We start from the raw sequence: 27,689 nt of genomic DNA, 5'->3' as shown, positions 1-27,689 counted from the left end.
GCTGAACGTCTTCATGCAGCTGGATCCACACACGTGAGAATGAGTGGTGTCTAAAGTTCTGACTTCTGTCAAAGTTCCGACTTCTGTCAAAGTTCCGACTTCTGTCTAAGTTCTAACTTCTAGCTTATGAATTTAAGAGAATTAAGATTAGGGTCTCATAGTATTAAAAATTACTCCCATAATATTTAATATATATAACCCGACCCTTTAACTTTACCATCTACCGACGGTCACACGACGTTATTAATTTCCTTATTACAGTCTTTACCTTTTTCTGTTATCTGTTGTTCGTCTAAAATTGTCATGTCATTATTTTACCCCAAATTATGTAGTCAATAAACATGCATAATCGTTAGTCTTTGTCTGGAACTTAATTTTAATGTGGAGAACTGATGGATACATGCAAAGAAGTCACTACTTCAGAATATTGAGACTGAATAAATTGATTTTGAATGAACTCTAACCGTCCAAGCCAACTGGTATAGTTAGGTGTTTGGAATAATGTCCTCCGGATTATTCCAGTAACTAAACACGGAGGTGGTGCCCCATTTACGAGTGTAAAATTAATTACCAGTGATTAATTATCATATATATATCAAAGTAGTGTGTGAGCAGTGTCTCCTACATTATATATTTATGGTGCTGCCCATGTCAGGCCCATATACTATCCTACAATTCAAAAATTAAAAGTGGCCAAGGGAATGATACATAAAGCTAACAGATGTCCACACACTGTACATCATTCACAGTGGATAGTATCAGTGGGATAGTGATGGTGGTTGTAACGGAGCAGCAGGACCTGTTCCATGTGGTCATCCCTCATTCTGTTTCGAGGTGCCGTCAAAAGATTGCCTCCATGACTAAACAGACGCTCCACTGGAGCACTGGAGGGCAATGTGGAAGTCTCTTCACAATGGGAAATTCCTGAAGAGATTTCAGATTGATATCTGAATCTTCTAGGTACTTTCTTACTTCATTGTGAGCTGTGCTGTCTGATGAGGATTCGGGATTATCAAAGACAAAAAAGCTTTCATCTGAATCGACATCAGACTTTGAAGTGTCACCCTGTGTCATTGCAACAGGACTCGGTTGTTTTTGTTGTTGTTCCATAGCAACTGCTTCCTGCAGGAGGGTTCTTCTCATATCATCTCTCTTCTCAGGGCTTAGCCAGCTTAAACGGAACTTTGGCAGGGTCGCAGTCGCCATCTTTGCTTCATGACTATCCAACACCGATCCAAAGCGGTGCTCTATGGCCTTAATGATAGTTGTGATGATCTGTGCTGTATAAGTCACATGAGGTAGTTTTTCAGACAGCTTTGCCTTGAGGCTCAGCAGAGCTGGGATCACAAATCCAAAGTAACATTTGTTCTCGCCCTGGAAAATGTCAATGGCAACAGCTAGAGGCCGCAGAGCCTCAGTGTACTCTTTCAAGAATGCAGACTCTTGTGGATGAAGCATTGGGACACCAAGCTTGTCACAGATGTTCCTCAGCTGGTCTTCTGGTACCCCTAGAACTTTTGTGAGGGCCCTGAACTCAGAGCTCCATCTTGTGACTGACGGGATGATGAGCTGCATGTTGGCAATCTCTTGAATCACCTCTGTGGCTAACGGAGATCGATGTGCTTTGTTCCAGATAGATGACCACTTAGCCATGGAACTTCCATACAGCTTACGTGATGGGCCATTCGATCCTGCTTTGTGAACCGCATTTGTGGCAATTAGATTCAAGGTATGAGCAGAGCAGTATTGGTGTTGTGGGAGGAAAAACTGCTCCTCATCTCCCTCTTCTTGAAAAAGACCATCTACATCCAGAAATTCCACTCCATCATTGTGGTCATCTGACTCCTCCTCAGTTGCACCAAACACACGAAATGCCTTTACAAAATTGCTGCGGTTATCAGTCACAGTGGACCTGACTTTGCTTTGAATGTTATATTCAGCATGGATTTCATTTAGTTTTGCTGCCACAACGTCAAAGGTGTGACGTCCTTTAAGGCGTGCACATGCCGAAGCTGCAGAATGTCTCTCAAGTGTGCCTTTGTCAATCCAATGACATGTCACTCCAAAGAAACTGCGGTTTTGTGCCGACCAAATGTCTGCTGTTGGGCAGACACTGTCCACATCCATCAGCTTTGAGGTTAAAGACTGTTTCATAGACGCAAACTCTTTTTCAATGCGCTGCATCAGGGTTTTTCGGCACATAGGTTTCCTCCCGCCACTTATTCCCTCTATCATCTTCCGAAATGACTTCTGTTCCACCACTGAGAAGCACTGAACATCATCAATAACAAAATCAAACACCAGTTTGTTGACACGTTCCTGTGACACATTGAAACCTGCTGCCAGCCTGGCTTGTTTTAAAGCAGGTTGAGATGAAGGGATTGGTGATTCATCTTCCCTCTCATCAGACGGTTTGGATGGTTCTTGCTCCAACAGGACCTTTGGATGTTTCCTCTGAAAAAAGTTTATTAAGACCATAGATCAGTATTTTGGAATTGAGCACAAATTTGTTCTTTACACAAATAATAAGCTGATAACAAAACATGTTGAAATGTAAATTTAAAAAAAAGTGTTTGTTGCATTATTTATGTACAGCATGTGGAAAACATGATACCATGGTGACCCAATGACAAATGTGCACAATTTAGACAATAGCACAACCCAGATAAGTGATGGCATTAATGTTCCATAAAATAGACCAAAATTATAAAGATGAAACTGTTCAAAAGTTGTTCTTTTATATGTTCAAAGGTTTAACCATATATTATGAGTCTGACCTTAGGCCTGTACTGCGAAGGAGGCTCACTTCCTCACTAAATGGAGCGACAACGGGCTGATTTCAGCCAAGAGGAGCAGGTTGTTTTAATGGAGAGAGTATGAGCGATACAAAAAAGCCTGATCACAGCCTGAAGCAACAGTGTTGCTGCAAATATGACAAGAGGAGGCTGATTTAAATTTCTGACAGCTCTACACTGAGCTGCTTTTAAATATGAAGCTTTAGAGCAACAACAACTGTTGTTTTAAACTGTGTTTTATATTGTTTTCATATATTTCACTGATCGTAATTATGAAATGCCAGTGTGTGTTTTATTGAAAGCGAGGCTGCGTATGAAAATAGGTTACAGTGGGTTTTTTAGGTGCTGTAGCTACAAGCAAATCTCATGTTGTCTCTGTACAAAGACCTTTTTAAATGTGAGAAAACAGAGTACACCTACTCAAGATTTGCATTTGGGCAACACATAACAGGCGAAACAATTAATTTATTCATGGCCACATTAAGTTAAATGATCTGTCTTGCTGCGAGCGCACAACTTCTTTCAGTGGTGACTGACTGTATATAAAAGTAAATAGGCTATAGCCTAATAAATGACCTCCTGACGCGAGTCGGATCGACAGCTGAGCAGCGTATCCCCTCAGCTGAACATCTGTAGGCGGAGACGCTCAGAGAGAAAGTAAACAACAGCGGATCAGCGCGATCTCTCCCTCCGTACAAATGTTCTGACCCAGCTCCACTGGACTTTCAAAGTAAAGGTGACACCAGCTGTAAATGAGTTAAATAGTGAAACAGCGGCGCTTTTATAGCCGATTTTATGATTAAACTCTGAACAGAACCTGGTCGGGACCAGGTTATGAGCTAAGCATAAGTTACCATGGTGATCTAGCCGGGTTAAAAGAGAGCCACCTTTGTAATACAGGGAAGCCTGGCTTTAGCTCGCTAAAACACTAAACTGGCTTCGCAGTACACCCCTCAGGGTCTAACCTTTTCAAAAGCTCAGATAAACTAATAAAGATTGCACCACATGGTGGCGCTTTGAGGTCATATTTGAGAAAACTTAGCTAGGTTACATCTTACTTCATGATATATATATATATATATATATATATATATATATATATATATATATATATGTATGTATGTGTATATATATATATATATATATATATATATATATATATATATATATATATATATATATATATATGAATAATACTGTTTATTTATTTAAAAAGGACAATGTACATTAATAACATAACTGTTCTTGCATCAGAATTTATGTGAAACTAAAGCTGACTTTGCCATCATCATTTCATCTGCTAGGATAAAAGACACACCGAAGTTTGACACTTCTTCCCCTTTTATTGTATGTGAGTGCTTGCAGTTACCGTAGGCTACAGCTACATCAGGCTACGTACCTTTAGATGTGTCTTCAGGTCCGACATCGACAGTTTCGACGTCGACAACACCTTAACTGCCGGCAAACACTCTTTGCATTGTACTAAAATGTTTGGGCCCTTATCTTCTGTCTGTATGCAGTGTTTTTTGTATTTCCAGCCTATGAACATCTTGTGCGCCGCCGACATTGTTGCTGCTGAGTCTGACTGCCGCCGTACGGTTTGTCGGTTGAGTCGAATGGCACATGATCAGAGAGAGCAAAATATTTGATAAATCCGAGCTTTTGCTGCGATTTTTCAAATATAACTTAAGTTGAAATTTCCAAAAGCAACTGTAATTTAATTACATATTTTCTCCCAGTAATGTAACGGATTACAATTACATACATTTTGTAATTAAATTACGTAACGTCATTACATGTAATTCGTCACTCCCCAACACTGTACACAAACAGTGAAGGGCAGAAAGTTTGATTCCACTGTGTGAGTTATTTATTCTGGTTAATGTTGGAAGAGTTGAGCTGCTGTTGGAGGTTTTGGTTCTTGTCTTTCTCCGGCCTGCAGCGTAACAAAGAACCTATCAAAGACAGAAGGGTCATTACATCAGGGGATCTTGCTTTGTGACAATTGTTTTGAAGTCTAATCACTGATGTTTCCCCTCAAATGATTGACAGGGCTGATAATATGGTGACCAAACAGGGCCGGTCCGACCAAATATCATTGATGAGACTGCAGTTACATTGTGAACTCGAGTGTTTGAACCTGCTCTCTGAAGAGTGTTCTTTCATTTGCTTCATTAGAATCATACATGTAGATATGTTGGGTGTTTCTCCATCATCTCCCACAAACTTCAATACCAACTGGCCTCAAAGAGAGATTCAGTGATGTAATGACCCTTCCTTCTTTTTTAGGTTCCTTCCAGTGTAACAGGAAGTGTTTCTCTGACTGACACAGTCTGATGGGCTCTCGTCTCACTAATTTACATTAAGAGTGATTAAGAACATTAAGACCTACAACTCAGTCTGATCTGTTCCTTTTCCCTCTGAAGCTGCAGTCTGATTCAGCTGCAAACAGCTTTACCTGCACTTATCTTTGTTATCACACATACAGAGGCATCATGCCTCCACATTTACAGATAAATAAAAGCTTCTCGTTCAGTCGATCACTCTGTTCTCTTACTGAGATGAACTTGGCTTCTCTGTTTTAACAGGTTGACAACTTATCAGAGAGACATTAGTGTACTAAGGGAGTAGAGGCCACACCTGATGTGAACAGGTAAGCAAATAAATTTGAGCTGTTCAACATGACCGTCACACCATTGCTGATCTGCCTCTGGTTTAACTGGTCTGACTTTTATGTGACCATATGATCACATGATATTTTTTGTGGTGATAAAAAGAAACACTTACATGCAGCTGGGAACACAGTTTTAAACAGCGTACAGTGAACGCCTCCTCAGTATTAAATCTTTAATTCCCTGTTGATATCAGCAATCACTTCTCTTGTGAGCAGAGGCGAGCATGCAGATATTAAGTAACAGTAAAGACTTTCAATTTGTCTTTTTCATCTACTTCATTCCCCATCGGACCATGAAGAAACGGAAATCAGAAGAGGACACCCGGAACATTATTGTCAAGGTCAGCACTTGAAAGAAGAAGCAAAGGATTTGAGGAACCAATACCTCCTCAAAGAAAACATTCCATTATACCCCAGACCAGAGTTCTGTGTGTCTCATCTGAAACACGACACAAAGCAATATCGTCAGACAGAGGGCAAGTAGGGCACAAATGTGGCCTGAAGTGAAGTTGGCAGAGGTGGCAAGTTAAGACATAAAAATACTTTGTTACTGTACTTAAGTAGATTTTTCAGGTATCTGTACTTTACTTGAGTATTAATTTTTCTGACGACATTTTACTTTTACTCCTCACATTTAAAAAAAAATGTTGTACTTTCTACTGCTTACATTGTCAAAACAGGCTTGTTACTTTTTCAACCTCCGAGGATGATGACACAACGTATAAGAATTAACTAGAGAGAGAAAGTCAACGGTCGGCATGTTGGAGAGAAAATTTGCAGCAGCGACGTGGAGGAAGAAAGTGAACCGGGGAACGACGACGCATCACATTTGGAGAAGCAAGACATTCCCCTCCATGACCTTATTTAAGAAAACTGTGCGAGGTTGTTGGCTCCAAGAATGATTCATGGTGAATGCGCTGTGTCCTGTGCCAACCTAAAAACCACAAGCTTCTGGCGTTCAAGAACTCTCCGTCAAATCTGAATAAACACATGCAGGTAAGGTGTATTTTACATGACATGACATAACAATTCTGTCAGGTGAACCACTTTTCTCTTATATAGTTACGTCTATGTCTTATATGTGTGTGTTGTCACTCCTACAGAAAGCGCGTGAGTCACTTGGAGAGATACAAAAACTTCACTGCACCTACTTTGAGGAGGAAGTCGCCCTCAGATGAAGGCCTATCCAAGCAGCATAAACTGTAGGAAACCAAGCTAGAGTCCTACCTGGCCTGCCTGGATGATACCACGGTGACCTGAAATCCTTCCCACCTGTCACTGAAGCTCAACACACCTCTACCTGCCTCAGCTGCCTGCGAGAGGCTTTTTAGCACTGCAGGACTGGTTTTCAGACCCAAATGGGCCTGCTTTGATTCAAAAAACTTTGAGAACCGGCTTCTGCTGAGGCTAAATAAAAGATTTGGGGATTCCTGTAGAGATGAGTGAAGATCTCACAAAGAAAAACAACTTGCCTACTAGTTTCCATGTTGATCATAATGTTTTAAGTTCTGTTGCTGAAATGGAAAACTGATTTTCACATTGGCGTTAAGTAAGCCTGTCAAAACTTGGCTAGTTTTTCTATATAAAGTGTTAAAAGATACAAATTCTGTTAAAAGTAATATGTTAAGTACAGAATTGAGAGTACCAAAGCTGTTATAAAGCTGAATTATCTCGGTGCTCATGCAGGACCTCTGGTCAAATCAGTCTTGATTATTCTGTCTGAAATTTGTTGTTAATAAAAGAAAACACTATCCTATTTTGTGTGCCAAGAACTTTTCCTTTTGTTGAGTTATCAAAAGAGGTATTGTGTATCATTGATGGCAAAAATTAATTTTTACTTTATACTTTTGTACTTAAGTACATTTCAGAGCCTGTACTTTCTTACTTTTACTTGAGAAAAGGAGCTGAGTAAAGTACTTCTAATTTTACTAGAGTACTTTTTACACAAGTATCTACACTTATACTTAAAGTGAAACTCTCGCCAAAATGCAACCGCGGCTTTTTTGTGGTTGTATATGAGTGTTACAGCTTCCTCCGATACTTAAATAGCACGGCTCAAAAGAGGAAGCAACACACAAAGAAATGCCACTCACAAAGTCCGCAAGAATGCCAAATTTATTATTACTCTCAGAGAGAGGGAAACAAAAACCAGGAGCAAACAAAAGAGGGACAGGAGACCCCGGCAAAAAGAAACCAAACGTGGGATGATGCGGGACCAGCCACACAATGGGCCGTCGCTCCCGCACCTTTCCCCTGAACTGCCTAAATGATCGCTAAACCTAAAACAAAAGGCGAACAACAAAACTGCCGGTGATCTCCAGCCCTGAAAGCAGAATAACAAAGACAATCAACCCTCAGCACCCAAGGCGCACGGGGGGGGGGGGAGAAAGGACTTCGTAACCTGGCTCGAACCATCAGGCCAGGAAGTAACGGGAGGAGAAGAGTCTCCGCTGGTGTGCTGCTGCTCGTGTGTCATTCCCCCCTGTGTCGCTGTACTCTGGCCCTTATAACACCTCCGCCCACTCCAGAGCCCCGATTCCGCTCAGGTGTGCTCAGCTAACGGGGGAGGAGCGCTACCTGCAAGAGAAAGAAACACAGGGAAGAGAGAGAGAGAAACGCACGCCCGCCCCACGTAACACCCCCACCATAAAACAGTGAATGGGGGAAGCACCGCTACTATCATTCGCTCTTCATAGTCCATAACAGCGCGACAAGGTGTCGGCCACAACGTTCTCTCGGCCCTTTACATGTCGGATCATGATGTTAAAGGATTGTAGGAACAATGCCCAGCGCATTAGTCTATGATTTGTATTGCGCATTTGATTTATAAACACGAGGGGGTTGTGATCAGTATAAACGACAACGGGCGCACTAGCAGAGCCGACGTAAACCTCAAAATGCTTGAGGGCCAAAACAAGTGCGAGAGCCTCCTTCTCAATCGTGGAATATACCCGTTGATGCTTATTAAACTTCTTAGAGAAGTATGAGACAGGATGCTCCACATCATCATCCCCATCCTGGAGCAGGACAGCCCCCGCCCCTGCGTCACTGGCATCAACAGCCAGTTTAAACGGGCGGTCAAACGCAGGCGCCGCCAGGACGGGCGCATGAGCCAACAAAGCCTTCACGCAGTCAAACGCTCGCTGACAACTTTCAGACCAGTGGAAACGCGTTTTGGGGCTCAACAGATCGGTAAGAGGGGCGGCTACAGCAGAAAAATTATTACAGAAACATCTGTAGTACCCCGCCATCCCTAAGAAGCGACGCAGCTCCCTACGGGATCCAGGAGCAGGGAACGACCGTATGGCCTCAATTTTCGAGTTCACTGGTTTAACTTGGCCCTGTCCCACAACTTTTCCCAAGTACTCAACAGTAGCTCGCCCAAACTCACACTTAGCCAGATTGAGCGTGAGATTTGCGTCGCACAACCTCGTGAACACCGCTTTAAGCTGTCGAATATGTTCATGCCACGAATTCGAATAAATCACAATATCGTCCAGATATGCCTCGCACCCCGACAAGCCTGATAAGACTATGTTTACAAGCCGTTGAAATGTAGCAGGTGCATTTCGCACCCCAAAGGGCATCACTGTATACTGCAGGAATGCCCCCGGTGTCACAAATGCAGAAATCTCCCTTGCCCGCGGAGTCAGCGGCACCTGCCAATAGGTCAAGCTTTGTTACATATGTGGCGTTCCCAACATGGTCAACACAGTCTTCAACTCGGGGAAGAGGATAACAGTCTGGCTTAGTGACCCCATTTACCTTACGGAAGTCTGTGCAGAACCGATCCGAGCCATCAGACTTATCGGCTAATAGACACGGTGAGCTCCATGAACTGGAGCTGGGCTCTGCAATGCCATTTTCCAGCATATAGGTGACCTGCTGTTGTAAACGGAGGCGCTTATTGGGGTTGACCCGGTATGGATGCTGCTTAATTGGCGGCGAATCGCCAACATCAATGTCATGCTGCAGCACATTCGTCCTAGTCGGCACATCTGAAAACAGAGAGAGATGGGATTTTATCAGACTGACCACATCCTCATGCTGAGCCTGAGTTAAATGCGGGAGACACACATCCAGTTTAGACAGCATTTCAAAGTTTTTCAACCGTCCCTGGACCATGACGGCAGACGGTCCAGTGATGTCTTCATCGTCGGACACGGCTGGGGCCACCAGAGCCTCCGGGGAATCAGCACCGGACAGCACCCCAGTCCCCTGCGCCTCATTAATCACTTCAACACTGGACAGCGACACAACCACCTTCTCATCTGTATTGACAGGGACAGATTCTCTGTCCAGGTAAGGCTTCAACATATTTATGTGACACAATCTGCTCTTCCGTCGGTGTTCAGGCGTCGTGATTATGTAATCTCGGTCATTTACTTTCTCTCGGACTAGATATGGTCCGCTATAACTAGCCTGCAAAGTAGAGCCATGAATAGGTGACAACATCAGCACTTTATCACCTGGGTCGAAAGATCAACTCTTTGCACCCACATCAAACCACGTTTTCATCTTCGTCTGAGCAACGGACATATTTTCTTTTGCTAACTCACAAGCGTGGTGAAGCCTGGAACGAAAATCACTTACATAATCACGCAGATTTTTTTGTTCGTCACCACCCAGCCACTTTTCCTGCAGTAGTTTGAGAGGGCCGCGCACTGTGTGTGCAAACACTAGCTCCGCTGGGCTGAACCCCAAAGACTCTTGAACCACCTCTCGGGCCGCAAAAAGAAGTAGATGGACACCCTCATCCCAGTCCTTATTGGACTCAATGCAGTAAGTGCGGAGCATAGATTTTAAAGTCTGATGGAAACGTTCAATCGCCCCCTGACTTTCTGGGTGATACGCACTAGAGTAGTAATGAGTGATGTCCAACTGCTTCAGCACTTGTGCGAAAATTCGTGACATGAAGTTTGATCCCTGGTCAGTTTGCACTATTTTAGGTAAACCAAACATCGAGAAAAACTTCAACAGGGCTTTCACAACGGTTTTAGTCGTAATTTTTCGCAGAGGAACAGCTTCAGGAAATCGAGTTGCTGAGCACATGATGGTTAAGAGAAACTTGTTACCCGCTTTTGTCCGCGGCAAAGGACCAACACAGTCCACAATAACTCGCTCAAATGGCTGTGTCACCACTGGAATCGGGTAAAGCGGGAAAGGTGGAATGGTCTGATTCGGTTTACCCGCAACCTGGCACACGTGACAGGTTTTACAGTATTGTCTCACGTCACGCTTTAACCCTGGCCAGAAAAAACATCGTAGAATACGATCATACGTTTTATTAACCCCTAAGTGGCCAGCGAGTGGATTATCATGAGCTAGTACTAGAATTTCCTGCCGGCGAGGTTTCGGAACTACCACTTGAGTCAGTGTACCCCAATCATCCTGTAAGGATGCGTATCTTGGCATCCATTTACGTACAAGCACCCCATCACGCAGAAAGTAGCAGGTGGGCAACTTCTCAACCTCACCTGCCGGAACGATGGCATCAAAACAGAGAGCTAAAGATGAGTCATCTTTTTGGTCGATAATAAGTTGTTCCCGCGACATCTCTACTTTGACGCTAAGGTCCTTAGCAGGAGAGAAAACAGTCGGAGCTTCAGGAGTGACTACCGGTGTAGATGGTGTGGGAGGGGGAACTAGTGGCGCGGGGTCTGGACAATCGGACTTAGCCCTGAAAATGTCAGCCGCCTCTACCTCACCGTTCCCACCCGTTAAACATCTCTTTCGTCCGGCTCGCATCGCCCGAGTGACCGCACAGACTGTAAATACCTCTGGGAACCTCTGGCTCAGGTCATCGGAGTGCCCCGACAGTGGAACAGCCGTAACTTCAGGGTTTAGCAACACTTTACCCCCAGCCAAGTCGTTACCCAAAATGAAAGAAACCCCACTAATAGGAAACTGCGGGCTTACGCCCACCACCACGGGCCCCTTCACCAACTTGGAGTCTAGATGAACCGTGTGCAAAGGTACACCCACGTACTGCATACCAAAACCTCGAACCAAGACTTTAGTATTAGTAGAGGACGTATCTGAAAATGGAAGCACCCCTTCCAGGATGACCGATTGTGAGGCTGCACTATCCCTCAGGATGGTAACGGGGATTTTCGATGACTGTTCTGATAGGGACACGGTGCCTTTCATAAGAAACGGGGCATACACATCAAGATTGGACTCAACTAGAATGGGCTGCTTAGGCCCGAACTGTATTTTCGGGGAGAATTCTGTTTTCAACAGGTTTACGGCTTTTGGGGATTTATTTTGTTTTTCCAAAGCAAAACATTGACTTATGGTGTGTCCGCGCTTTTTACAATAAAAACAGATTGGCCTGTCCTTTGTGTCAGCACTTTCTTTATTAGGAGGCTTAGCCTCATCTTGAAGATGTGACTTTATAGGGAAAACAAAAGGATTGGCTACAGGTGCACTACGTTCAGCGGACAGGTGAGGCCGCTCAAAGTTATACCTATGCGTAAGAACATATTCATCAGCCAGGACCGCCGCGTCAGAGACTGTGGATGCTTTCTGTTCGTTCACATACGTGGCGATCCTGTCTGGTAAGCAGTTCTTAAATTCCTCGAGTAATATCAGATTACGCAGGCTAACAAAATCAGCTACACTTGTAGCCCGACACCAACGATCAAACATAATTTCTTTATTGCGACCAAATTCCTGATAGGTAAGGTCATCAGTTTTCTTTAAGCGGCGAAACTTCTGGCGATACGCCTCTGGCACCAGCTCATACGCTCTCAGCACAGCTGATTTGACCTTTTCATACTCCAGACTCGACTCAGGTGACATGGATGTGTGAGCATCTTGGGCTTTGCCTGTAAAGACACTTTGCAAAAGTAACGGCCAAATGGTCTTAGGCCATTTTAACGTTTCTGCGACGCGTTCAAACAGAGTGAAGTATTTATCCACATCCTGTTCACTAAAGGGAGGGACTAAACGAACGCACTTATTAACATCAAAATCAGGCCCTTTCAGGTCGAGTTCCTTCAATCGAATTTGTTTATCAGCCTCGATTTTCCTAGATTGCAATTCATAATCAAGTTCTTTCTCTTTTATTGCCAGTCGGCGCATTTCTATGTCCAACTCCTTCAAGCGGAGCTGTACCGTCGGATCTGTCCTCCCTGCAGATGAAGTCTCTGCAACCACAGTGGTTTCACAAGGAAAAACCCCTTTATCAGTCAAAGCTGTCACCAACTCCGACTTTACCACCTCCTTTTTCGCCTGTTTAAGCAAAGTGACACAAAAATGGTCCGCAATAGCCAACAAGTTGTCTTTCGTGCAAGTATGTAACTTATCCAAAGTAGGCTGTTCTACAAAGTCCTCGAGGTTAAACTCCATTTTCAGGAGCAAATGACACCACCACCCCGACAGAAAAAACAAATCCCTGTTAAGTTAATACAAACAGGGAAATATCCCATGCATACAAAACTCAATGATTAGCAGCAGCAACACCCAAAATGAGAGGGGAAAAAAAAAGAAAAACAAAACAAAAAAAACCAGTGGCATTTACAAACGCACATACAACAAAAAAAAGAAGTAGGCAATGTGGCTTCACAGCAAACCATACAAAATCACAGCAGCTCTCTCATCAGACCACGCTTAATGACGGAAAAGGGACGCACAGTTACGATACCGTTTATTTATACAAGCACCTGTGCTGACGCCAAAAATAACAGCTATACACCTAGGCATAGCAAAAAAAAAATTTTCAGCTGCCGCACCACACCTTCAACAGCCTACGGACTATTTATGCGGTAAACCGCGTTTGGACGAGCCCCCAAATATGTTACGGCTTCCTCCGATACTTAAATAGCACGGCTCAAAAGAGGAAGCAACACACAAAGAAATGCCACTCACAAAGTCCGCAAGAATGCCAAATTTATTATTACTCTCAGAGAGAGGGAAACAAAAACCAGGAGCAAACAAAAGAGGGACAGGAGACCCCGGCAAAAGAAACCAAACGTGGGATGATGCGGGACCAGCCACACAATGGGCCGTCGCTCCCGCACCTTTCCCCTGAACTGCCTAAATGATCGCTAAACCTAAAACAAAAGGCGAACAACAAAACTGCCGGTGATCTCCAGCCCTGAAAGCAGAATAACAAAGACAATCAACCCTCAGCACCCAAGGCGCACGGGGGGGGGGGGGAGAAAGGACTTCGTAACCTGGCTCGAACCATCAGGCCAGGAAGTAACGGGAGGAGAAGAGTCTCCGCTGGTGTGCTGCTGCTCGTGTGTCATTCCCCCCTGTGTCGCTGTACTCTGGCCCTTATAACACCTCCGCCCACTCCAGAGCCCCGATTCCGCTCAGGTGTGCTCAGCTAACGGGGGAGGAGCGCTACCTGCAAGAGAAAGAAACACAGGGAAGAGAGAGAGAGAAACGCACGCCCGCCCAACGTAACAATGAGTGAAACCTTTGTGTAAAAGCATAATTACGATGAAAGAGGCACTTTTAAGATTGACCGTATTTTCGTTTTCGGCACAAACTAATTTTCAATGGGAGTGCTACGGGCACTTTTACGATAGCATCAAAATCTCTATTTTTAAACAGTAATGAAACTTTGCTGGTAGTATCACCAGGGTCTCTACACATGAACACGAGCATTGAGAACATTGTTTGTGTACACAGAGTTTACTAAAACGAAGGTTTTTGAACAACTCACGTTAGCAGTAGCTTGTTCCACTAGCCGTCGTCATGGCAGCCCAGACATACTCGGGATCAACACGTCTGGGTAGAGTGTATGTGGTTCAGTTGAGCTATGTGTAGAGACCCTGGTGATACTATGAGCAAAGTTTCATGTTGTGTCGAGCCTTCTTAGTGTTTTGAAAATAGCCATTTTGATGCTAGCGTAAAAGTGCCCTTAGCACTCCCATTGAAGATGAGTTTGAGCCGAAAACGAAAATAAGGTCAAACTTTAAAGTGCCTCTTTCATTGTAAGTAAGCTTTTACACGAAGTTTGACTCATATACATTCACAAAAAAAGCCTCGGTTGCATTTTGGCGAGATTTTCACTTTAAGTACCAAATGTGAGTACTTTTGCCACCTCCGTTGGGGAGACAAAACAACCTCTCAATAAACAAATGGCACAACACAGGAGGGCCGACTCCTCCAGTCCAGACTCTGCTGTCCACTTACATCTGAAGGAGACAAATCTTTCCTTTGAGGACAACAATGTGAACATCTTGTCCAGAGAAGACAGATTTGAGGTTTGAAAGAGGAGTAAAAGAATCCATCTATGTCAAACTTATCATCAATAATCATTAATAATGATTGATAGCCAAATTTAATCAAACTTCCTTGTTAACCCTCTGGCCTTGTTCGTTTTTACTACCCTCTCAGCTTGTTCGTGGCCAAAAATGGCCACCAACAGATTGAGTCTGTAATTTTGGGGATTTAGTATGTTTTTTGATGCTTTTACTGCATAAAATGTTTAATTAATATCAGTTCTTGTCATAAGTACAAAAAAATAATTCATTTTTAATTTTTTAACCCCTCAAATGCCAATTTGTTTGCACAATGCGCTTGTTGGAAAACTACCACAAAAATGATCACTGCCTATCTTCTCAGTGCTACCGGTTTATCTTGTATTATCAATAACACATTCTGAGATATGTAACTGATTAACAACAACATTGATTATTATGCATTGTTATTTTTGTGCAGGGAAGGCAAAGTAGAAAAAACTCCCTCTCAGCTTGTTCGTGGCCAAAAGTGTCCACCTCCTGTTTACATTTTCAAAATGCTATAAAACTAATATGTATATTGAAAAAATTCCAATTTTTTTTCCAGTTTTTTAAATTTGCATCAGTCCTTGTCATGAAAACTAAAATTTCGATCAAATTCAGAATTTTAACCCTTTACATGCCTATTAGATAACATAATGCTGATGATTTGTAAGGGAGAATAGCATTAAATCAGCATGTTTTTACAAAATAATACATTCTTCCTAAATTATTCTTTAACCATCATTGCAGCTTAATGTGTGTCAATAATAAGCAGTATCAATGATTTTTATGCTTCATTAGTTTTTTGTGCAGTGACAGAAAAACATAAAAACTCCCTCTCAGCTTGTTCGTGGCAAAAAGTGTCCACCTCCTGTTTACATTTCTAAAATGCTATAAAACTAATACATATATAAAATAATTCCACTTTTTTCCCCCAGTTTTTTAAATTTGCATCAGTCCTGGTCATGAAAACTAAAATTTCATGTAAATTCTGAATTTTAACCCTTTAAATGCCTATTAGATAACATAATGCTGATGATTTATAAGGGAGAATAGCATTAAATCACCATGTTTTTACAAAATAATACATGCTACCTGAATTATTCTTTAACCATCATTGCAGCTAAATGTGTGTCAATAATAAGCAGTATCAATGATTTTTATGCTTCATTAGTTGTTTGTGCAGTGGCAGAAAAAACATAAAAACTCCCTCTCAGCTTATGCATGGCCAAAAGTGTCCACCTCCTGTTTGCTTACAAAATGCTATATACAAACACTATATGATGAAAATATTTGCTCCTTTTTTCAAATTTGACATCAGTCCTGATCATGAAATCCAAAATTTTAATCAATTCCAAAATTAACTGGGTTGTTTTCCCATGTAAATCTCCATGCTCCAGGCATAGGAGGTTGCCACATCACAGGTGAACCAGATTTTAATGCCATACTGTGCAGGCTTGTTGGGAATATATTGTAGATGTCAGTGGTGTGCATGGGGGGGTGGGCAGTGGCCTAATTGTTGGAAAATGCACACTAAAGTGCCCTCTTGGGTGCCAAAATGCTTGCTAAAGTGCCCTCTTGGGAGCCAAAATGCGCGCTGAAGCACCCTCTTGGGAGCCAAAAAGTGCGTTAAAGTGCCCTCTTGATTGGCAAAACACAACAAACTGCCCCCTTGGCTGGTTAAAACATGATAAACTGCCCTCTTGGGTGACAAAATCAGGCACTAAAGTGCCCTCCTCGGAGCCAAAACGCGCGCTACTGTGCCCTCTTCAGTCGCAAGAACTTACTGTATGTGCCTTTTTTTTGCCTTTCGCCCCTGCCTTTCAAAAGGTCTGTGCACGCAACTGGTCGAAGTCCACAATGACCTATGAATGCAACATGCTGCTCGTCAACACTGCGCCTCCCATGCAGGTTTGTGTTGGTGCACAGCAGCTGAATGATCTCCTCTGTAATAAAATGGTCAAAGGAAGACCTCAGGTTGCTGATATGGGCAACTGCATACAGGGTGGGCCCTGGGGTGAAACCAGTGGATACTGGATTGTGGTGCAGGGTCTCTTCAGCAGTGGGAAACCACATTATTTTCCCATGACGAGACATCCACTCACCCGCCAGCCCCTCTGTCTCTGCCATCAGCTGATCGGCCTCCATTGCTGTGTCTGTACCGTCCTCTTCCCCTGAGGAAGAGGAACCAGGCACTGGCTGGAAGTCGTCATCAGTGGTGTTGCTGTCATCCTCTGAGGAAGGTGTCCCATCATCTTCAGGAGAGGACGTGTCCTCATCTTGGGTAGAAGATTTCTCCTCCTCAACCGCAGAGGATTTCTCTCCATCTTTACTCTCTGAGCCAATCACATACTCAAGTGCTTCAGTCAGGGCATATGACCTTCTTGCCATCCTACAGATAAAGAAGGATCTGGGAGCTGATAGGCTCACTTATAGCATTAGTACTGACTGCACCTGCAAAAACTCCAGGACAGATTTATAAACAGTGTCAGACTTTGTTTTTGTTTCCCCAGAAGCCAGAGTTCAAGATGACCTGTGATCCTTTTTTTTGGAGAGCAGCTATTTGAGAATGTAAAGGCTATTGTGTAGTTGTGTGTGGCATTTTTTTATGAAAAGATCAAAGTTACAGGTGTTTTCAACCTGTGCATCACAGCCAGGTTTGCCTTGGAAACTCAAAGCTCAATAACCTGTACCAAGAGTAATTCACCAAAACTTGTATGGTATGATACACTGTAATTTATGTCACTTTATCTTGCTAACACACATTTTTTTTTTCATGCACAAACACACATCATTACCTGACATCCTTAGGATTACACCTATGTCAAAATTGTGTCATTCATTTGCTCCATTGGAGTGCAGGAAGCCATCATACGCCCCTAGTTGAAACTAAGAATATTAACTGATATTGCTCCCTTGCCCAAAAATGGACAAATGACACAATCTGGTAAAAAACAGTAAAAACTAAAATTTTCAAGTGTTGAGTTTAGAATGAAACCCATTTTACCTAAATTATATGATTTTATACTGTAAATCACAAGAAATCAAAAAAATGTGGTTTTAATGGGTTTCAATTGGCCAAAAGTGTCCACGATAGAGCCATAAGGTACAATTGTAGATACACAGTATAATATTGACATATTTAAAGAGCAGGTTTTGAAAATTGAAAGATCAGCCAAAAATCCAGACCCTTGGGAAATATCATTCCATATGCATTAACACAGCTAAAATGATCAACAAAAAGGAAGTGAGGTGGACACAAATGGCCAGCATAGAGTCCAGAGGGTTAATGTTGCGTAAAAGCACAACATGACTCAACAGGACATAACCACACCTCTTCAGTGTGGGAACAAACTTCCCTGTTGAGATCAGAGATCACGTCTCTTGTGAGCAGAGACGAGCAAGCAGACAATCAACTAACAGTAAAGACTTTCAATTTGTCTTTTTCATCTACTTCATTCCTCATCGGACCATGAAGAAACAGACAAACAGCAGAGATTATGAGGAACGTTATTGGGAAGGTCGGCACTTGAAGCTGAGAGATTTGAGAGATGAAGCAAGGGGTTTGAGGAACCAATATCTCTTCAAAGAAAACGTCCCAGAATACCCCCGACCAGAGCTCCATGTGACTCATCTGAAACACGACACAAAGAAAGTTGGATTATGTGGCATCAGGGGTGATAACGGCTTCAAGAGCCCAGATGGAGGCTCTCTGGTGTGGTGGAGTCTGGCTGTGACGCCTGATGACATCACATCAGCTGAGAGGAGGCTCCTGGAGACGACCTACCCCGACCGGACGGAGGAGCAGGTCCAGATGCAGCAGAGCTTCTTGGGGAAGTTTGCCACCTCCCCGTCCTTCTCCGAGCTCTCCAGGCTGGGCTCGTACCGCTTCACCTTCCCCCTGGAGGAGCTGCTGGAGGCCTACAGCCAGCAGGTATCAGATTACACTTAAAGGAGCAGTCCGTAGTTTAGTTGAAGAAATGAGAACAGCTTGTTGAATCAATTAAGGACAAAAGTTTGTATTGTTAGCTCGTTAATATTGTAAATATTAAAACTCGGAGTTTCTTCTCTAAAACTACGTAGTGCTCCTTTAAAGTGAAAAGAATGAGAGTCTGTGTGTTTTCAGGACATTAACAGGGACCTTGATTAGTGTATTTATGAGGACTCTTCCACTAAAACATATTTTATTGTTCCAGTGTTGCTCCGGTGATCAGCCCGTCATGCGGGGCCAGTGCCCCCGTAACTCTGAGTCTGGACCCCCCTGTGGCCCCCTGACAGTGAGTCTGTATCAATAATACAATGACAGGTTTCTTGCAATGATTTTGTTCTGAAGGGAAAGGCAGAAATAAAGTGTCTTAGCAGTTTACTACCCAGTCAAAATTGCTGAAATTGTAAACACTGTTTTATCTGAATGAGGGATTTATCATTTTTTCCGGGTTTTATTTGCCCCCTAACAAAAAAGCCAGCCCCATCCTGGCCCCCTAATAAAATTGGTCTAGAATCGCCACTTGTGTTCAGCTGTTTTACATCCAGGTGTTTCACCTGTGAAGGTCTGTGGACGGAAATATTGATTAAACAATGACATCAGATGGAGTTTTATTTTTTTACATAGTTTTCTAAACATATTGAACTAGTCACATGGTCTACAGCTGAGAGACTCTGAATTCTCTTCCTTGTGTAACCTGGAGGATGTGATTTCTGGTTGGTTCTCTTCAGCTGCCATAGCTGCACTAACGGAGCAGTGATCGCTGACATGAGTCAAAGCTTCAGATCTTTTCTTTGTCTCTGTTTTCTCTCAGGTATGAGTTGGTCAAGAGAATTGATGAAAACCAGATGGAAGCGAGGAAGTTGGAGCTGTCTCGCAAAGAGTTTTATGTTTGGGATCATGTTGCTGTCGCCCTGCATGTGGATGGAGAGGTACTTTTAATCATTCATTTATCATTTATTTCAGCCTGGTTCTCAGTATTTCACTTAAAAGTGATGATTTTGTTTAAAAGTGATGGGGAGGGAATATTTTTTCATTCAAGAAGGTAAAAAAAACTTAATAAGCTTCAACAGAATTATTCTATTTTTGTTCAATTAGATTTATTTCACTGTTTATCTGTGATAATACAAACACAATTCATTGTCCTGTTACAGGATTTTCGGCCCCGTAAACGCCCAGAAATCTCCCTAATTTTCGGCAGTTAACGACAATTTACAGGCTGTGAACGTGGCGTTCGTCTGTGCCAAAAATTGGCGGAAACGAAGCATGACGTCAGCGGAGCTCCCGGAGGTGCGAACGGCTCTAATGCATATGCATATTTGCATATGAATAGCAGCGAAACGACGGCTGGCCAGAGAATGTGTGGGCTGGCTCCTCCTCACTCAGTATTGGATGAAACCACTACTCATTAACAAGCAAAATCACTCGTGATTGGTCACCCTGGGTCATTATAAATGTAAACCCCGGTGAGAATATATATATATATATATATATATATATATATATATATATATTACTTATTCATTCATTTATATTTATGATATCATCAAGGACATGAATGAATTTATTGAGGAATGGAACATTTACCAGGAAGGTGTTGTTTATTCAAAGAAAGAGTTTTATTAGCACAAACACACAACATATACAAAGCATAATCTGCCCACACAACAAACAGGAGGCTCACAAGAGGCCCAAAATCCTACAGCACTGCGAATAGGGCTGGGTATCACCAGGTACCTCGCGATACGATACTATCACAATATTTTGCCCACGATAACGATAATATCACGATACAGCGATTCTGCGATAATCGATATATTGCAAAAACTTTAATCCACGATACATCACGATATCTGTGTCACTGAAGAAATTCAGAATTTATTGACTGCACTGAATCCATTTCACAGGAATTACAAAACATTGTCAATCAATTTCACATGAATGACAGCCAAGTAAACAAAGAGTATATTGCACAGTGACTGTTCTTAACACACATACTGACTACTATCATTATCTATCATTAAATATCTATATGTGTGGGTTTCAGAGCTACTTAAACCATTTTTTAAATTTTATTTGGTTGTATACCTATGTTTGAATAAAGATAAAGCTGTCCTCCGAAGAGGGGTGGTGGGCCAAAAAAAAAATAATAATTTTATTTATTTTTTTTACATTTTTAAATATCGATATTTGGCACCAGTGTATCGATAACGTACCTCAAGACGAAATATCACAATATATCGTAGAATCGATATTTTGGCACACCCCTAACCGCGAAGGGTCTTTTTTTTGCAGACGTCTGTGGTGCGCTGCCCCAGTGTTTCCCACAGGATTTTGTGAGACTGTGGTGGGTGGATGTTGAACCCTGCAGGGGGGTCCGGGGGCACGCTCCCCCGGAAGATTATTTTTTAACATTTTAAAGTTAAATGCATCAATCTGGTGCACTTTGAAAGCAAAATTAAGAGGCTAGATCTAAGAAGAACTGTGTGCTCTTGTACACAATTTAGTCACAAACACATTGGTTGTAAAGATACGAATGGTGAAAACACAAATTCAACTAGAGCATACATCTGAGCCATCAAAGAAATTAAGAAAAAGTGGTTACCTGTGTTGAATTAGTTAATTTTTTAGTTTATTTTTTAATAAATAATTAAACTGTAAGCTAAATTGTAATAAAAAATGAAATGGATTCGGAGGGTACATCATCAATTCATCATTAGTTGCAGCCTTAAGGGGAGACATGGCAGGCAAAAACATTTTGGGCTATTTTGCTTCCATAACATGTCTTCTTTCAGACTAGTGGAGAGAAAACATCCAAAATACACATTTATACAACTCTCCCTACATTCCACTCATGCCAACGATACACAGACAGCTGGGTCACTCACTGCTGCGAGCGCAATTTTTTACTTTCACGTTCGTTTTTGGAGCAGTTTGCATATTGACATTTTGCCGGCTGTAGGACAGAGTCCTGCATGGGTCTTATTTTGCAAACCCCGCACACGGTTGTATCCGCCATACTTAAAACTGCACCGACCCGTTTTCTGACAGTATCACAAATTACATTCTGCACCCAAGCCGACCCGCTATAAATTGATACTGACGCCCGACCCGCACCCAAAGCAAAATTGGACAGACGCAATTTTTAAAAATGAAAGTAAGTAAGTAATGAAAGTGTGTATGAGTGTGCGCGCGCCACGTACAGCAAGGGGAGTGAGAGATGCTTTGCTGAAGCTGCAGCATGAAACACAAGTTACAGATCTTTTATGTTATATGAGAAGTGTAAGAATTTTTTCGGTTCACTCTGAGACTGTGGCGGGACAAATTAGACCATGGCGGGCCGCCACAGTCTAAGTAATTAATGGGAAACACTGGCTGCCCTGTACTTCGGAATCGCCTCTCATGTGACAGCACTGTGGCACAGAGCTCGATGAGCTCCCGGCTGTGAAATGACGGCGGTCGCACAATCCATCCAGACACCCGCCATCTTGTGCCGTCTTCCTCCTCAGACATCAGGTCCATGGCGGCGCACTTCCAAAGGTCCACGTCATCCTCAGCTAGCACTCTGGCTCGCTTCCAGCAGCTGTATAAACAAAAAATAGAAACGATCAGTACTGCGCGATGCACTGCCTGTGGATACAACACATCTATTATTTAATAGAATAATAGTCACATTGACCAAAAACGGATCAAATCTAGCAAATCTTACCCTCTTTGTCCTCGATCGACTCCGAGCTGAACTCCTCACAGCCTCCGCCTGCGATGCAAGATCTGGTTGTTTGTTGTCCTGCGTACTGTCTCGTAATGTCTTACAGGCAGCTGGAAAACAATTAAAGAGAGTGGTATGAATAAAGAAACGTAAGTCACCATAAAATTAAACGAGGGAGAAAATAGTAACAGTTACTTACACACAATGGCATCATTATCGGCATCGTGTAAATCTGGACTTGCAGACATAGCTCCGAGCTAATAGGAGGTCGCGGCCTTGTTATGAAGCGAGGTTAGTCTGTGAAAACAAAATGCTGGCAGCGATAAACCTCCGTGTCCCTCTGCGGCAGCGAAGCGCCGTCCGTCGGCGACATTCTTCGTGGCGACCCGGCAAAGCTCCTCCCGTCCGCGCAGACCGGGCCGCTAGCCTAGCTCCTCCTAGCTAGCTTAGCTCCTGCTAGCTAGCTTAGCCGAACTTGCTTCGTGTCCATTAAAACACAAACACTTCGACTGCAATGGAGAGTCCAACTCACACACTCACAGCACGTCGTCCGACAACAGTTCACAGTCTTTTAGTGATAAAACACGACACTGACGACACACACAGTCCACTGTCAGCTGCTCGACGCCATTAACTCTCCGCTCCTTCTTCCCCGTCACTCACGCTCCGGTCCGGAAGTGTAAAAACTCTTAAAGGTCATGAACTCTCACACGCAATAAGAATTACTTTTCAACTGCTTTTAAAACATTCAGAACCCATGAAATTATAGAAATACTTTTTTTTGTTGTTTTTTTTTTTGTTACATTTTAATATCTTGGTTATCTCAAAATATGTCATGCAAATTTTAACTTCTTAACTTAACAACTGGCGTTTTATCTTTAACTTGTTCCCAGGAGAGAGAGAGAGAAACAAAAGAATAAATAATCTTTTTTACTGTGTATGACATACACAGTAATTAATCTAGCATACTTTCGTTAAATAAATCAATTCAAGCTAAAATATAAGGGTTTATAATTAGGCTATACTGAGCCTCATCTATTTATACCAGAGATTTTCTTAAAATGAAGTTAACACCTTTTAGAAAAAGGTCACCTGGGGTAAAACTCCCCCTGCTACCCTGATTTGCATTCATATAGCTCACAGCATTTTCATTTACATGTTAAAGCCTCCCCTAGAATCAGGGGGAGGGGGGTCCTGGGGGGACAACTGCCAAGCAAGGCCCACGTCAATTTCCGACAATTTACGTCAGTTTTCGGTGTTGCCTGCAAATTGCCGCTTGCAGTCGCAAACCTGAAATTCCACGTCAATCTACAGTGCCGCATACTGACGAAAATCCCACTTTTCATGCAGTGATATGTTTTGTGTTGTATAACGTGTCCGTTGTCTCCGAGCTGAGAGGAGGTGAGAATATGTCGGTTCAGCTCCACTTCCAACGTTACTTTATGCTGTTTTCAAGCTTCATTATTAGAAGGCAGGTCAGCTCAGTTTGTGTGTTATGAACATTAAAACAGCCTCTGCTCCTGGAGCTCTGACGAGTGGACAGACTGCTGAACCAAACTCCATTCCAAAAACAGGCATTTTATCGTCAGAACTTCTGGGATTTTTTATTGTCAGACATGAGAAATGCAACATAACTGCATTCAGACATTTCACCAGGGCGCCCTGGCCCAATTGGGGCCCTAAGCAGAATTTTATTTTAAGGCTTTAGATTAAAGATTAGATTAAAATGCAATTAATGCAAATACGACTACAACTAATAATAATATTCGTAATGATTTGATAATATTTCAATAATTTTATGTACTTATTTTAAAATTTTGTACTTAGGTTCTATATTCCTACGTTGCTCTTGGCTGCTGCAATGATTTAAATTTCTCCATTGTGGGTCAAATAAAGGATTATCTTAATTTATCTTATTATATATATATACACACACACACATTTTACCTCCACAAAAATCGCCCAAAACTTTGATTGATACCATAGATTGATAGGCTATAGATCTGAGCCAACATACGACCACCAACTGGTCAATTAAGCACTCCTTTTTCAACAGAGGTGAAGGTATATGCAGTTAACAAGACATTCTATAAATGATAATCAGGGCTGCTGGAAAATGTAATCTCCAGTCCACATCTGGACAGAATGATCCTCTCTTCTGTCTCATGATTAGCAGCTGGGGTGTTTATGCAAAAAAGTTTTTCTTCTTTATTTCAACAACATACCCACCTTCAAGTGAAGCGCGAGCCTCCTCTTGTTTTGACTTTTTCTTTCTTCTGCTTGCTCCTGATTAATGTCCCCGTTTGGAGGCCATCTCTCCACCTGCATCCAACTGCCTGTCGGCTCATCTGACTGCTGATTGGTCAGATGCTGCTGCTGTCAATCATTGCGGCAACGCGTGCCGTGTCAGATTACTCGTCTCTATTTTTCTCTCCTGCCTCGGGCTAACTCGGTGCTCTACGCGCGCCTCACGGCAGCGATGCACATCCTTTGCGCATTTACATAGAATGCGTCCTTGCGCAAAATGGGGCCCCTCATGGATCCTGGGGCCCTACGCACAGCGCATGTTCTGCGTGTAGGGAGGGGCGGCTCTGCATTTCGCTACTGGTTTTCACCCAAAGGGTGGTGTAGTTGCTCTGGAGACAGCAAAGTGACGCGTGGCTGCTCTCAACAATTAGCCACAGGCATGTTTTCAAAGGCTCATGGGAAATGTAGTCATTAATTTTGAACAACTGTCATCTTGTTGAAATGATGGAGGATGAATATTGCTGTAGTGCAGATGTGGAAATGTATTAATGTTAGAATATGAACAGAAATAGTTTTATTGTCCTGAACTCTACTGTAACAATGTGGTTTCTAGACTCTGTATTACACTGTTATCTAACAATGATAATCTGAGTTAGCATTTAGCACGGCTGTTAACAATCTAGTCCTGCATACTCTCCCTGACCCGAACCTGCAGCTGTTCTGCTCGTCATCTTCTTCTCTGTTTCTCTTTTAGGTGCTGAACTTTGATTCTGCCCGACTGAGACAGAACCTCAAGTACTGCAGCAAAACATATCCTACAATTGTGAAGCCTTGGGAATTTGAGGACTTCCCACAAGCTGAAGAGATAGTGAGGAAACTGTGGCCTGACGACTCGTCACCGCTGGAGAGAGCTGAGCCGCTAAATTAAGTGTCTGTCGTCTGTCAGCATGAAGATAAACAGAAGCTACAACAATAACAACAACTATAATAATGAAATATGAATATTATGATAATTCATCAAGCACTCATTACTCTTCAAATATTTTCAATTGTGATTTTTTAGATTGCTGTAGTTGTGGTTAGTTTGTCTTTTAGCCATAAATATCTTACATGCTATTTCAGTTCTGAGGTCACTTCACTATTAACTTGGCTGTTCCTCCTCCAGAGGTGCTGACGTCACCTCATTAACATCCCAACAGGATAGATTGCATGAGAGTAATTAGCATAACACCTACAGACAGGGAGGATTGCTTTTTCTTTTCTCCTGTTTTGTTATCGGCCTTTTGTTGCTTCTGTTTTTGGACTTTGGGTTCTGTGTCCTTCTTTTATGGCTTAATTTAATAAAGGTAAAGCTTTTTGTTCCTCACCTTTCTGCATGTGTTTCTTCTGTTTGGGTCCTTATTTGTGTGAACATTGTGAATGTTTGTTAAATTGAATTAAAAGTCAAACATTCACTTGTTGTCTTCATGAGCAGATCATAATATGACATATTAAACATGTTGCTGTGATGTGACAGTTGGCTGAAATATTGTAATGTGAGGATTTAGACAACAAACGTCATGATAAACACATCTTAGAACTCATTAGAAAAGCTCCATTTTAATTCAACTCGCTGTACGTAGTAACACCCGGTCAATTTAAGATCATTAATAATTTAAAAAAGAAAATGCTGGTGTTTTGAGAAAGGATAATAATTTGTTTTGAGAATAAGGATTTGATCTTATAGTTACAGATGTTAGAAATATTGATATTGAATCCAGTTTTCCCCAGTTTGATCGGACACAAACTCAAAACTCCTATAAACTACATATTGCAGGATTTAAATTCTCATTGGCTACATGATGTGTCAATCATCCAGAGGTTAGCATGGGGAGGGAACAAGGAGTGGGTCTCCGGTCTTCCCGGTCACTCGTTGTCTGATGCAGGTCATAGGTCGGGCACAGAAGCTCCTGACTGGTCCAATCAGGTGTCAATCAATAGTTCAGAGTTTGGCAGCCATCTTAGGTAACTCTGTGTTGCAGTTGAATGGCACTTTGTGGAGTTTTGGGGCAGATAAAAGCTGTTATTTCAGTGTGACGATGTTTCACCACCATTTGTTCATGAATTACTGTGTTTTGGGCTAAAGCTGCGACTGAAGTGCATCAACTGGACATCTTTGGATTAAGAGAAGACACCTTTTTTGGGGGTATTTTGATTCACTACTGGAAAACCCAGACACTTGATCGGTGAATTAGCTGTCACGGTGCTACTGTGGCAGTCAGGGTTTTTATGTTGTTTTGTGTTTTTTCCCCTATCTGCCTTTTGCCCCTCCCTCCTCCCTCACCTGCTCTTACCTGTGTGCGTCTGCGGGCGTTACAGATGTATTCACCTTTGACGGCAGGCTTGCAGACATACATTAAACATACATATATATTAAAATATATAATAAATATACATATATAATGAATATAAAATAAACAGTAGCTGCAGTAAACAGTGCAAATGGATGTGCAAATAGAGGTAGAAATTATCCATTGTCTATTATCTATTGTCCTCCCTGCCTTTACTGGGAGCTGTTGTACAGTCTGATGGCCACAGGGACAAAAGAGTTTTTGAGTCTGTTGGTGGAGCTGGACTGGGACAACAGTCTGCCACTGAACACACTCATCTGCCTGGTGAAGGTGTTGTGCAGAGGGTCGTGGGTGTTGTCTAGTATGGACAGCAGTTTGTCCAGGGTCCTTCTTTATGCCACTGTCACCAGAGAGTCCAGCTCTGTGCCCACTACTGTTTCAAATGATATATATATAATTATATATATATATATTATATATTCTAGAATAGTGAGTTGGAGTGTGCACTGCCACTCTCATTGCCTTCACTCTGCTGCCCCCTCCTGTAATCAATTGACTCCTGCCACTCCAGCACCTACAGCAATATATTTCTTCACACCCTGACTACCTGCCACAGTCGCTTCATTTGGGTCTAGAGAAAAACCCCAATGTATTAGCAAAACGTCATAAACACTTGTTTCTCATAAACTCCTGAGAATAAATTTTGGCAA

At 42.4% G+C, this 27,689-nt stretch overlaps 1 protein-coding gene across 1 annotated transcript in view; it reads left to right on the top strand.

Annotated features, from left to right (window-relative positions):
- Nucleotides 1–26,015, top strand: part of LOC115594394 (uncharacterized) — a 43,987-nt gene extending 17,972 nt beyond the window's left edge. Inside the window, exons 4-5 of the mRNA XM_030438455.1 lie at nt 19,508–19,625; nt 25,404–26,015. Coding sequence (XP_030294315.1) covers nt 19,508–19,625; nt 25,404–25,577 — 292 coding nt within the window. The 3' untranslated portion in view covers nt 25,578–26,015. The remainder of the gene's footprint in view (nt 1–19,507; nt 19,626–25,403) is intronic.
- The last annotated feature ends 1,674 nt before the right edge of the window (nt 26,016–27,689 follow it).

This window comes from Sparus aurata, chromosome 13 (assembly GCF_900880675.1).
Source record: "Sparus aurata chromosome 13, fSpaAur1.1, whole genome shotgun sequence".
Classification (NCBI taxonomy): Eukaryota; Metazoa; Chordata; class Actinopteri; order Spariformes; family Sparidae; genus Sparus; species Sparus aurata.
The sequence above is the reverse complement of the archived record's forward strand: the minus strand, read 5'-3'. Positions and strand labels throughout refer to the sequence as shown.